We start from the raw sequence: 12,896 nt of genomic DNA, 5'->3' as shown, positions 1-12,896 counted from the left end.
TCCTGACTGTGCTGAACTCAAGGATTTACAAGATTTAAAGCATTCTGCAGAACAAGTTGGTAAACATACTTTACAATGTGGTTTTGACTCTTTAGAAGCATCTTGCAGGGCTGCTGTCACTGGGTCTGTACTTAGAAGGCATGCTTGGCTTAAGGAACAAAACTTGCCATATCATGTTAAAGCTAAATTACTGGATGCACCTTTAAACCAAGAACGCCTTTTTGGCAACAAAGCAGAAGTCGTCCTCAAAAGGATGGAGGAAAAAAGCTAAATCTATGCAAACTGTTAAAGATTTCTTACAAATACAGCCACCTAGATTAAGTAGACATTGGCCTTCAAAGAACTGGTCCTTTCCAGTCCCTTCCAGGCCTTCTCAGTCCAAACCCAGGAGCAGCAGACCACCAAGACTTCAGTCTCGAGCTATGCACAGATCTAAGCAGGTGGGGGGGAGGTGGCACTTCCAAAGCAGGGAGTAGTAAGCCATCCCCCTATGGAAAAATGGCACAATGACTTATCCTTGACTCTTCCAAGCCTTGCTCAGCTACTTGCTCCCTTAGGAGCAAAGCTCGCCCTGCATGCAAAAAACTGGGAACTCATTACCCAGGACAAATGGGTTTTAAACATAGTTTCCATCAGATACAGATTCCACTTCCACTCAGTATCAGGGTTATTCAACCTGCCCTAGCAGAACAAAGGGGACAAGGTTTTTATTTGACTGTTCCTGGTTCCCAGAAAAGAGAACTCTTGGTGTCCTATCGTGGACCTTTCTATTCTCAACACCTTTCTGGTGGTTCCAAAATTCAAAATGCTAACTCAACAGCTTCTTCCTATGCTAGCCAAGGATGCATGGCTGGCAGCTCTAGACTTAAAAGAAGCCTAACTGCACATCCCAATAAGGGAATCCTGCAGAAAATACCTACGCTTCAGGGCAGGCTCCATGCACTATCAGTTCTCTGCACTTACTTTTGGCTTCTCTACTGTGCCCAGGGTATTCACAAAGTGCCTAGCTCCAGCCATTGCATTTTGCAGGCAGAGAAATATTCAGATTTACCCATACTTGGACGATTGCCTGATTCAGGCAGAGAGTCGGGAATTGCTATTACAACACCTGGCATTTGTAAAGAGACTTCTAACTTCTCTGGGTACACCATCAGTGAGAAGAAATCACACCTATTACCCTGCCAACAGGTTGTATTCCTGGGAGCAAGCTTGAACACAACTTCCCAGATGGCATTCTTCACTCCAGAGAAACAAGTTCATTTGACAACCTACTTCAAACTACTGGCCACAAAAAAACCCAGCTTTCTACAAGGAAAGTCCTGCAAGCCCTGGGATTCATGGCCTCTTGCATTCTGTTAATTCCATATGCAAGACTGCATATGAGGAATCTTCAGTGGTATCTAAAAAGTCTATGGTGTCAACATTCTTAGTACCTGGAAACAATGATTCCTATCATTCCTTTTCTAAGGGCAGAGTTCCTTTGGTGGGCAGAGGCCTGCTACCACAACAAGGGACTTCCTTTCACTCTACCCCCTACCACCAAAACCCTAACAGCAGACACATCAGGCTATGCATGGGGGGCTCACATGGCAGGGCAGGGCAGTGCATTCAGAGCAAATGGAACCCAAAACAGATGGACCTGCATCTCAATCAAAAAGAAATGTTAGCTGTATAGAATGCTCTGACAGCCTTCAAAGACCTTATTCTTCCAGGACAACTATTGGCAAAGACGGACAACACCACAGTTATGTGGTACATAAACAAGCAGGGGGGGGGGCACATTCCTACCCACTCTGCAGACTAGCCATGGCTCTGTGGAACACAGCCTTGAGCTACCAAGTGAACCTGCAAGCTCAATTCCTGCCAGGCAAACTAAATTCACTGGCAGATGACTTAAGCAGAAATCTCATGGACCTACATGAATGGAAACGGGAACCCAAAATATTCAAGGTCTTGAGGAGCAAATGGGGGACACCAAAAGTAGACTTGTTTGCCACCCCTCAGAACTCCCCACAGTCAAGCTTGGAAAGTGGATGCCCTGTCCTTTTCCTGGGAAAGCCTCTCCGTTTATGCCTTTCCCCCTCTGCCTCTCCTCTCGAACGTTCTACTAAAGATCAAACAGGACAAGCCAAGTACAATACTGATTGCACCAGACTGGCCACGCCAGCACTGGTACACCCTTTTGCTACAACTCTGGCACCTGCCTCAGACTCCTTCCCCACTGTTCCTGCAGCCAGGCCAGATTCTGAACCCTCAGCTTCAAACCTTCAACCTTGCAGCCTGGCTAATTCCCTGAGCTCACTTCCAGCATCCCTCAGTAAGCAGGTGCTGGGTTCATTCTTGAGGCAAGGAGGCGCCTAGTACTAGAAAATCCTGTTCAGAAAAGTGGAAACGATACTGTTCCTGGAGCCAGGCTCAGGGGATGGGCAAAACCGTGCCCAGCTTACTTCATATTCTAGATTATTTAACAGAAATGCTCCACAAAGGCCTATCCTTCTCTTTAATTAAGATTCATGCCACTACCATATCAGCACATTATAATAATGTGCCACCTCTCTTCTCTCATCCCCTGCTAAAACAATTCCTTAGAGGGGCCAAAAATTTAAGACCTCCCAGGAGAGCTCCCACTCCAGCCTGGGACCTTAACTTTCTATTGTAAAAACTCTCTCTTCCCCCCTTTGAACCAGCTGCTACAGCAGAGTTAAAATTCCTTTCTTGGAAAACAGCTTTACTTCTAGCCATCACTTCAGCAAGAAGAGTGTCTGAACTGCAGGCCCTCATGGCAGTGGGAACCCTTCATTATCTTCCAAATGGACAGGTTTTCCCTCAGGACTAATCCATCCTTCATGCCCAAGGTGGTGTCTAGTGTGGCTCTAAACCAGTCCATTCATTTGCCTACTTTTTCCCCTAATCCTCAGAATACAGGGGAAAGGATACTGCATTCTCTGGACGTACACAGACAGCTTAGATTCTAATTGGACAGGACTAAGCCTCTCAGAAAATCCGACCAGCTGCTAGTTATCTTTGCTGCAGGGGCAGAGGGGAAGGCCATTTCAAAGCAAACCATTTCCAAATGGATAGCACATTGCATCCATTTCTGCTAAAAAACACCATGAAAAACCTACCCCACAGGGAATAAGAACACATTCCACCAGGGCTGCATCTACCTCTACTGCATTTCTCAGAGGAAGTCCCTACCAGGGACATCCTAGAAGCTGCAACCCGGAGCTCTGTACATACTTTTAACAAGCATTATCACCTGCCTATCTTTTCTAAATCCAGTGCTGGATTTGCCACAGCAGTCTTACAGGGCCTTAGTTCTAGCCATAATGCTGTTTAACTACCTCCACCCTTCCTTAACTTTGCGAATCAACCCAAATGTGATGACTGCAACAATGAAACACGAGGAACATAATACAGTTGTGTACACTTACCATAAATGTAGATGTTCGAGTGTATTCACTGTTGCAGTCCTGGTTACCCTCCCTCCAGCCCCCTGACTTCTCTTGACTTTTACCATTCCTCTTTGTTTAGCATATACTATATCATGTGTATTTGCTTTTTGCTGGGGGTGTTCCATACCATATAATTGCTTCCTATTGTGGGGGCACCTGACATATGGGGTAAGAAAAACTGATGTAATGGCATTGGCTGCTTGTTTTATACCCCTGACGTCATGGAAGAAGTGACAGCATCCGACACAGAAATCCAAAGACTCTGGTATTCAGGCCGGCTGAGCGCTACCTGCAGGCAGATAATCCAAATGCGATGACTGCAACAGTAAATACACTCAAACATCTACATTTATGTTAAGTGTGTACACAACTGTACTTTTTCCTTGGGATAAACATTTGGTAAAGCAGTGTAGTTTTGTAAAGGTTAAATGCCTTTTGATGATTCTCTACATTTGTTTTTGATTATACGTGTTTAGCCAGTAATGTTCCAGTACAGTACCAGTCCAAGCCAACATTTGACATTAGAAAAGGGTAGTGTTGTCCAGCTTTGTGGAAAAATACTAATTTTAAGTTGTCTAATTTTTGTGAATGTTGAATTTTGTTTCAGCAATCTATAACTATGATAGCACACAAGAGCAAGAGCTTTCGTTACAAGTTGGCGATACTGTTCACATACTGGAAATGCATGAAGGTAAGCTCAAGTTTTTACATACCTCTCAACTGTCCAGATTTTTGCCTCATATTTTTGGTCTATTCCTCGTAAAATAAGTGGTTTTATGGCAAATCACTTGAGGACTAAAGTCACTAAATGACATACATTTGAGTTTCAGGCTTAATATCCTTCAGAAAATGCATGCTAGCTCAAATCGTATTATAGCCATTTTTTATGTTTATAAGAGCAAAATTTAAAATCCGTCCCCAATTGGGACATTTGTCCTCCCATTATTTTAGGCTTTGTCCAGATTTTGTGTGCTAAGAGGTTGAGAGGTATGAGTTTTTACTTGTCATTAAAATGTGCTAATGGGGATTAGCTGTAAAACGCATCTGTTAGTTCTCACTAAGACAGATTTATGAAGAGTTACTGCATACATCAGTTCAGAGAGAGGAGTTATGATTCTGTTTAGCATACCATACCGAAAAATAGATCTTAAGGATGTATCTTACAGAAGTGGGCAAAACTTAGTGAAGTGCCCAACTTTTGCATCTTATTAGCTGAATGGGGATTGTCTATTTTTAAGTGATTTCAGACAGTGGATTCATCTTATGTAATATCAAATTTTTCTTTTTTTTAAATTAAAATGGAAGGTTATTTAATGTCACGTAATCAGCACAAGAGGCATCATTCAAAAGTTCCCTTGATACCACAAGTTGTATGTTTAAGAGCCTAGACCAGTTTGAGATGTAACAGATGAACAGTTAGTTATTCAGTAATATATAGCAGATCTTGGAATCATCCCCTGATAACTCAGTTTTGTAGGGTGTTATGCAAATGACCCAGGCTTAAACTTGCTTAAAACTGCAAATGTATATATTTTACTGTAGATGCAAGTGTATTGGTTGAGTTAGCAGACTTGACTTTATAAGTGAAGTATACAGTCATGAAATGCAAATGTCTTCTTTGCGTTGATGAATATATTAAAGAGCAGGTTTAGATTTCCTAAGGAGTCTGCGAAGCTTGATGTTTAAGCTAAGCTTTTCTCTGATTAGGTCATTAAAAAAGCTGTCTGTGTAGTAGTGTAAAATGGCACCTGCATTCGTGAGCAAAGAGCCATTTACTTGTTTTGCTTGAATTGAGTCAGACTTATTACATTTAAATGCAAGTTGCTGATTTCACTCTTTCGACTGAAAAGTAATTGAAATTTGCATTGTTAAGAAGGCAGTTCTACATCCAAAGGTAAGCAGCAGTCAGTATAGAAATGTACCAGAGTTGTTCCATTTCTATGGTGCAGAAACTTAAAGCCTTGACTGGAAAACTAGATGACCTGGGGCCCGTTACCTGATTGCTGGTGGAGCTGGTCATTTAGGATGAGAGTGAAATGCCAGCACTGGCTTATTCATATTGTGGGAGGAGATGCGGACCAGTCTGCCCCATGCCTGATGCCTAGTGGAAGTTGTAGAGTCAACAAGCAGTGTAAATAAAAGACCAAAGCCATGTACCCAGCAAGCAGCTTGCAAAGAAGCAGTTGAGTCAGCAGGAATGTATCGTGAGTGTTCCACCAGTACAAGCTGCCTCAGGGGTAATGGGGGATCTGCTTTAGTAGAATTCAGTCTTCAACCTTTAGGAGTTGTGTTGACTTCGGGGAGTATAACTTTCCCTGGCTGCATCTGCATCATCTTGATGTTCTTCGTGTTTCACTGTTGCAGTCATTACACTTAGTTTATCCTGCTGGCAGGCTACCCTCAGTCGGCCTGAATTCCAAAGTCTAGGTCCGGCGTCGGTTGCTGTCGCCTCTTCCCTGACGTCAGTGCCCCAGGGGTATAAAAGATGCAGCCGATGCCATTTTCTTCAGTCTTTCTTGCCGCGCGGTGCCCGAAGCAGAAGTAGTGTGCCAGTGTCGGTCGGCTGACTCCTGAGATTTACATGTTCGAATTTCAGATCCGAAGTCTTCATTAAAAGCTAAGTGCCCCGTTGATGAAAACTTTTTTCGTGCTCCAGACCGATGTCAGAAAAAGGTAATAATTGTATTTCTTGTGGGAAGCAAATACCTCATAAGGACTTTAATTCTTACTGTATTCCTTGCCTAGGCCTTGACTACGACATTGCTAGTTGTCCGTTTTGTGCTATATTTAACCAGCGCACTGTTAAGCGTCGGTACGATTTTGCATTTCACTATTATGGCAGATGATTTAATTACACAATGCCGTTGGATAGCCAGCCGACTACCGGAATTCACAAGAAACGCAAAGAAAAAGAAAAGGACAGGCATCAGAGGTGTAAAACCGACTAGGCTTCCTGTAAGCCAGTCATCGGTTCGCCGGTTCCCAGGTGCTTTCGCAGCCCCTGATGCCCGCTAATTTGGACCCGCAGGCCGCTACAGACTCCCACGTGGAGTCGCCTAGGCTGCTGGAAGCTCAAGGTATTGGACCTTCGGATACTATTCCCTCAGAGCAGGCATCGGCTTCTGAGGGTGTTTTCAGACCTACTCAATTGTACATTAAAGCGACTCCAGCTACAAAGGCAAAGACTAAGCACCTTTAAAGACGAAGAAACAAGTACAACAGCCTCATGGGCAGGCCTCCATGCCCAAAAAAACAGATGCTCAAAATGGCCGAAGACTTAATTACATTGATCAGGGGTTCCCATCCCCCTCCTGATAAGAGGCCTAGGCAGGAGACAGAAAATGAATCTTCAGATCAGGTTTCCATTTCATATGATTCCTCTTCTGATCAGGAATACTCTCTTCCTCCCTATGAGGATTCTGACGCTGAAGAATCTATCCCTTCAGCCTCTCTTCCTGAGGATTACTCTTTTGGGGACATTGCGTACCATGAGGGAACATTTCCACTGGAAGAGCCAAAATTATTCAGAATCTAAGAAAAGGCTCAGAGACTTCCTTTTACTCCCACAACACAGGCCCCTAGCTATTCCACCTGTTAGACATTGTAGATGATGTATTTTCAGAGTCCAGTCTGACCTGTGACTCCTTACCTCCAGCTCCTGTTAAGCCGGACAGGTACTACAGGGTGCCTGACTCTCATAAATTCCTTTTCAAAAACCCTGCTGCTGACCCAGAAACTATCTCTCGGGGTCCCAAAGGGGTCAAGACATCCAATGCAAACAACCCTACCCCCTCTGACAGGGATTTTAAGGCATTGGACAGATGGGGAAGAAAATTTACACCTCTGCTACCTTGGCTATAAGAGCTTTAAATTGTCCGTTTCATATGCTCAAATATCAGCAATATATTATGTCATTGCTTAAACAGAAAATGTTGATAAATTCTGAATGTGCAGAAAACAAAAGTGCAGGATTTATTGCATGCAGCTGAGCAAGTTGGAAAGCATACTTTGCAGTGTGGTTTTGATTCTTTGGAGGCCTCCTGCAGGGCCGCCGTTATGGGTTCTGTCATCAGGGGGCATGCTTGGTTAAAGGAACAAAATCTGCCTGTTCATGTCAAAGCAAAGTTATTAGATGCTCCATTACAGCATTATACTTTGTTTGGTGTTAAAGCAGAGGAGGTTTTAAAGAAAATGGAGGACAAAGCTAAATCTATGCAAACGGTTAAGGATTTCTTACAGGTACAGCCTCCAAGATTTAGCAGACACTGGCCTACAAAGAATTGGTCCTTTTCATTGTCAGACAGACCACAAAGGGGCAGATACAGACGCCCAAGAGGCAGATCCCAGCCCCAAGGTTCGTACAGATCTAAACAATGGGGTGCTTCTACTTCCAAAAGTGGAGAAGACAAATCACAGCCATACAGGAAACCATCCCAGTGACTTCCCCCTGCCTGCACCAAGCACTTATCTTCTGGCAGCACCTGTAGGGGAAAACTAGCACTTTTTTCTCAAAATTGGCACATAATAACCCAGGACAAATGGGTCCTAGACAGTGTCACAAGGCTGCAAGTTTCACTTCCATACCCTGCCAAGGACAAACGGTTGGTCAGACCTGCCAAAAAATCAATGGGCAGAGGCACAAAAACAAGTCTCATCCCTCATGGACATGAGGGCCATTCAACGAGTTCCAGAGCAAGGACAAGGATTTTACTCAAGACTGGTCTTGGTACCAAGAAAGGACAAGTCCTGGAGACCAATACTGGACCTATCGATTCTAAACACATATCCGGATATACCAAAATTCAAAATGTTGACTCTACAGCAGCTTCTGCCCATGCTGGGCAAGAAGGCTTAGCTTGTGACGTTAGACCTAAAAGAGGCATACCTGCATGTCCCAGTCAGACAAACATGCAGAAGATACCTCAGATTCAAAGCTGGTTCAATGCACTACCAATTCTCTGCACTGCCCTTTGGCTTATCTACTGCGCCCAGTGTCTTCACAAAGTGATTGGCACCAGTAATTGCATTCTGCAGACAGAGGAATACAAATATATCCTTACTTGGACGACTGCCTCATTCAAGCAGAGAACAAGGACATTCTACTACAGCATCTGGCATTTGTAAAGAGATTTCTAACCGGCTGAGGGTACACAGTCAGCGAAAAGAAATCCAAACTAGTACCCTCTGAATAGATAATATTCCTGGATGCAAGCTTAAATACAACTGCCCAGATGGCTTATCTCACGCCAGACAAACAAAGGCAACTGACTACATATTTCAAACTGTTAGCAACAAAGGCCCAGTTATCTGCAAGAAAAATTCTGCTGGCTTTGGGCTTCATGACATCCTGCATTCTACTAATTCCATATGCGAGACTGCATATGAGGAAACTTCAATGGTACCTAAAAAGTGTTTGGGCTCAACATTGCCACAGCCTGGAAACAATAATTACCCTCATTCCCTGCCTGCAACAGGAGTTTTGATGGTGGGTGAAGGCTTGTCACCAGAACAAGGGACAGCCATTCACTTTACCCCCAGCCAGGCAGACATTAACAACGGATGCATCAGATTATGCCTGGGGGGGCCCACATGGCAGAAAGATGTATTCAAGGCACATGGTCCGCAAACCAAATGCATCTACATATCAATCAAAAAGAGATGCTAGTTGTTCAGAATGCCCCGACAGCCTTCAAGGACCTACTTCATCCGGGACAACTACTGATGAAGACAGACAACACCGTGGTCATGTGGTATATAAACAAGCAGGGAGGCACTCATTCTTATCCCCTTTGCAGACTAGCCATGACTTTGTGGGACACAGCATTGACTTACCAAGTACATCTGCAGGCACAATTCCTAACAGGAAAGATAAATACTCTGGCAGACAAACTAAGCAGAAACCTCATGGATCCCCACGAGTGGAAATTGGATCCACAAGTCTTCAACAAGATAACAAGGAAATGGGGATGCCCGGATATAGATCTGTTTGCCTCTCCTCACAAATACCAACTAAAAAGAATCTGCTCAAGGACTTTTCACAGACAAGCGTGTAAAGTGGACACCCTATCTTTCAGCTGGAAAAGCTTAGCAGTATATGCCTTTCCTCCACTGCCCCCCCCCCCCCCCCCAAGGTACTCCTAAAGGTCAGGCAAGAGAAGCCAAAAATGATACTGATTGCCCCAGACTGCCCCGCCAGTACTGGTATCCAATCCTAAGGAACTCGTCTCAATGCCTGCCTTGGACCTTGCCTCAAATACCTCATCTACTGTCCCAACAAAACAATCAGATACTGCACAGCCAACTCAAGACCTTAAATCTGGCAGCATGGGGGATAATGTAGTCATACAAAACGCACCTCTCACTAAAGCTGTGATGGATGTCATTTTGGAGGCCAGAAGGACTAGTACCAGAAAATCTTATGCTGGAAAATGGAAGAGATTCTGTGCCTGGAACCAGGCACAAGGAATTGACACAGCTGTACCAAATATTCCTCAGATTTTGCAATACTTAACTGAGATGCTGGACAAAGGGCTATCCTTTTCATCAATTAAAATTCATCCCTCTGCCATTTCGGCTCATTACAATACAGAACCACCAATCTTTTCACATCCTTTAAGGCAGTACCTCAGAGGAGCCAAAAACTTAAGGCCTCCAAGGAGATCACCGATACCTGCATGGGACCTCAATTATGTCTTGGAAAAACTCACCCTGCCTTCTTTTGAGCCAGCAGCTACAGCTGATATAAAGTTTTTATCTTTGAAAACAGCTCTGCTCATAGCAATAACCCCTGCAAGACGAATCATAGAGCTACAGGCACTCATGGCTGTGGAACCTTTTATCATTTTTTTATCCAGACAGGATTTCTCTGAGGACAAACCCGACATTTATGCCTAAGGTAGTGTCCATTGTGGCCCTTAACCAAACAATTCATCTCCCTACTTTATATCCAAACTCACAGAATAAGGGGGAGAGAATTCTGCATTCTTTGGACATACACAGACAGCTACGCTTCTACTTGAACAGAACCAAAGCTTTCAGAAAGAATGAGCAACTACTAATGGCATATGCTGCAGGATCACAAGGAAAGGCTATCTCAAAGCAGACTATTTCAAAGTGGATAGGCCACTGCATTCGTTTGTGCTATTCACAACATGGCAAGCCCAGTGCCTAAGGGCATTAGGCCACATTCAACTAGAGCAGCAGCCACTTAAGCAGCCTTCCTCAGGGGAGTACCAGCCAAAGACATTTTAGAGGCTGCTACCTGGAGTTCAGTGCACACCTTTACAAAGCACTATCATTTACCACTCTACTCTAAATCCAGGGCAGGCTTTGCCACTGCAGTTCTGCAGGGCCTCATAGCCGCTCCTAATGCTATTTAGCTTCACCCTCCCAACCATAGCTTTGGGATTCAACCCAAGTGTAATGACTGCAACAGTGAAACACGAAGAATGTAGTACAGTTGTGTACACTTAACATAAATGTAGATGTTCGAGTGTATTCACTGTTGCAGTCCAGATTACCCACCCACCATCCCCCTTATCTTTGCTGGAACTTATCTGCACTTCTGTAATCTATACAACCTATGTGGTGTTGTAGATGAAGGTATAATATATTTTGGTGCATGCATGTTTTATTGGCATATTTTTAGCCTACCCTTGTGGGGGCACCTGACATCTGGGGCAAGAAAAACTGAAGAAAATGGCGTCAGCTGCATCTTTTATACCCCTGGCGCACTGACGTCAGGGAAAAGGCGATGGCAACCAACACCGGACCTAAACTTTGGAATTCAGGCCAACTGAGGGTAGCCTGCCAGCAGGATAACCCAAGTGTAATGACTGCAACAGTGAATACACTCGAGCATCTACATTTGTGGTAAGTGTACACAACTGTACTTTTCTGTGCTAACCTGCATCTTTGTTCTAGTTTCCAGTTTTTCCTTTTTCTTACATGTATGTGGTTGGATTCTAATTATCCTAGTCTGTGATTTTAGATCTTTCATATCACTACCCCCCACCCAAATGCTTTTAAATATAGGTTGATGACTTTTTCTGACATTTACTTTTCATTCTTTAGTGTACTTTGAGGATTTTGTTGCATTCTTACACCTCCTTCTCTTAGAGCATTCTTACCATTCATTCTTCTGGATTTGCATTAGACAATCAACCCTTTTCTTCTTTTAGGGCCCAGGTCCTCTTTCACTATTATGGGTCATACTTGAGAGTGGATGTGGTAAACACTTAACACAAAATGACAACAATGGTAAATGTATGACCTGGGTCCAAAGTATAGGTCAGAACACACTGCTATTTGTGCAGCTTTTAGTGAAGCTACTTTAAGAAGATATAGAAAACAGCTTTGCATGTTTTTGTAAAAATGTTCAGGTTTGAGAAACCTTGGCAAGGACCTTAAAGGCAATCCTTTTTTTGGCAAAACCAGTCCCCCTTTCCTTTCTCTCTGTAGTTCTTCAGAAAAGCCAGCATCTTCTAGGAATATTCATTCTAAGAAACCAATTTCCATTAAGTTAACCCAGTGTATCAGACAGTTGGCCATTAAAGCTAGATGGACATAGTTGGTCAAGGTTAGAGTTGGCGTGCAAAGTACTGTGATTGTATGATTCCCCTACTGTTAAATTCAGAGCTTTCTGCTGTTCTGTTCAATTTTTCAGGATAAGCATCTCCAGCACACACAATAATACTCCGATGTTGGGGGAGGAGGGGTTCTCCTTCAGCAGTCCAATGCTTTTCTGCTTGACCACTTATTGATTATGCTGAACTGGCCAGAGCTGTTACTGTGCTTCAGCAAAGTCAAACATTTTGGGTTTATCCCTCCTGTCAGGCTAATGAAGGGCATGAAGGTAGACCTGATGTAAGCACACTCACTTGTACTGTTTATACAATAAACATCTTTGGATTCTGCATATCAGGTGCCAGAACTCATGATGTTCTTAATGTTTCACTGCTGCAGTCATTACATTTGGGTTATCTGCCTGCAGGTAGCCCTCAGCCAGCCTGATCATCAAAATTTTGGGTCTTTCCTCAGATGCTGTCTCTTCTTCCATGACATTAGGTAGTCAGGGATATAAAGCATGCAGCCGACGCCATTACATCAGTCTTTCTTGCCGCATGGTGCCCGAAGCAGAAGCAGTTTGCAAGTGCTGGTCGACCAACTCCTGAAATTTTCGTTTTCGAGTTTCAGAACTGAAGTCTTCAAAAAAGCAAAGTACCCCATTGGGGATCCTTTTTCTTGCTCTAAACCGATGTCAGTAAACGTTAACAAATGTATTATCTGTGGAAAGCAAATACCTCGTAAAGATGTTCATTCGTACTGCATTCCTTCCCTAGGCCCAGACCACGACGTCCCTCGCTGTCGGTTTTGTCTTTTTTAAGCAACGACCTATTCGTCATCTGTATATTTACACTTCTAAATATTGCTTTTGAAACC

General features: G+C 43.6%; 1 protein-coding gene across 1 annotated transcript in view; it reads left to right on the top strand.

Moving 5' to 3' along the window:
* The window catches only part of DOCK5 (dedicator of cytokinesis 5), a gene marked incomplete in the record, with an annotated part of 3,482,443 nt that overhangs the window by 402,409 nt on the left and 3,067,138 nt on the right, over window positions 1-12,896 (top strand). The window contains 1 exon segment of the mRNA XM_044083155.1: window positions 4,063-4,146. Coding sequence (XP_043939090.1) covers window positions 4,063-4,146 — 84 coding nt within the window.

This window comes from Protopterus annectens, chromosome 9.part0, assembly GCF_019279795.1.
Source record: "Protopterus annectens isolate FY-2018-M chromosome 9.part0, PAN1.0, whole genome shotgun sequence".
Lineage (NCBI taxonomy): Eukaryota > Metazoa > Chordata > Ceratodontiformes > Protopteridae > Protopterus > Protopterus annectens.
The sequence above is the reverse complement of the archived record's forward strand: the minus strand, read 5'-3'. Positions and strand labels throughout refer to the sequence as shown.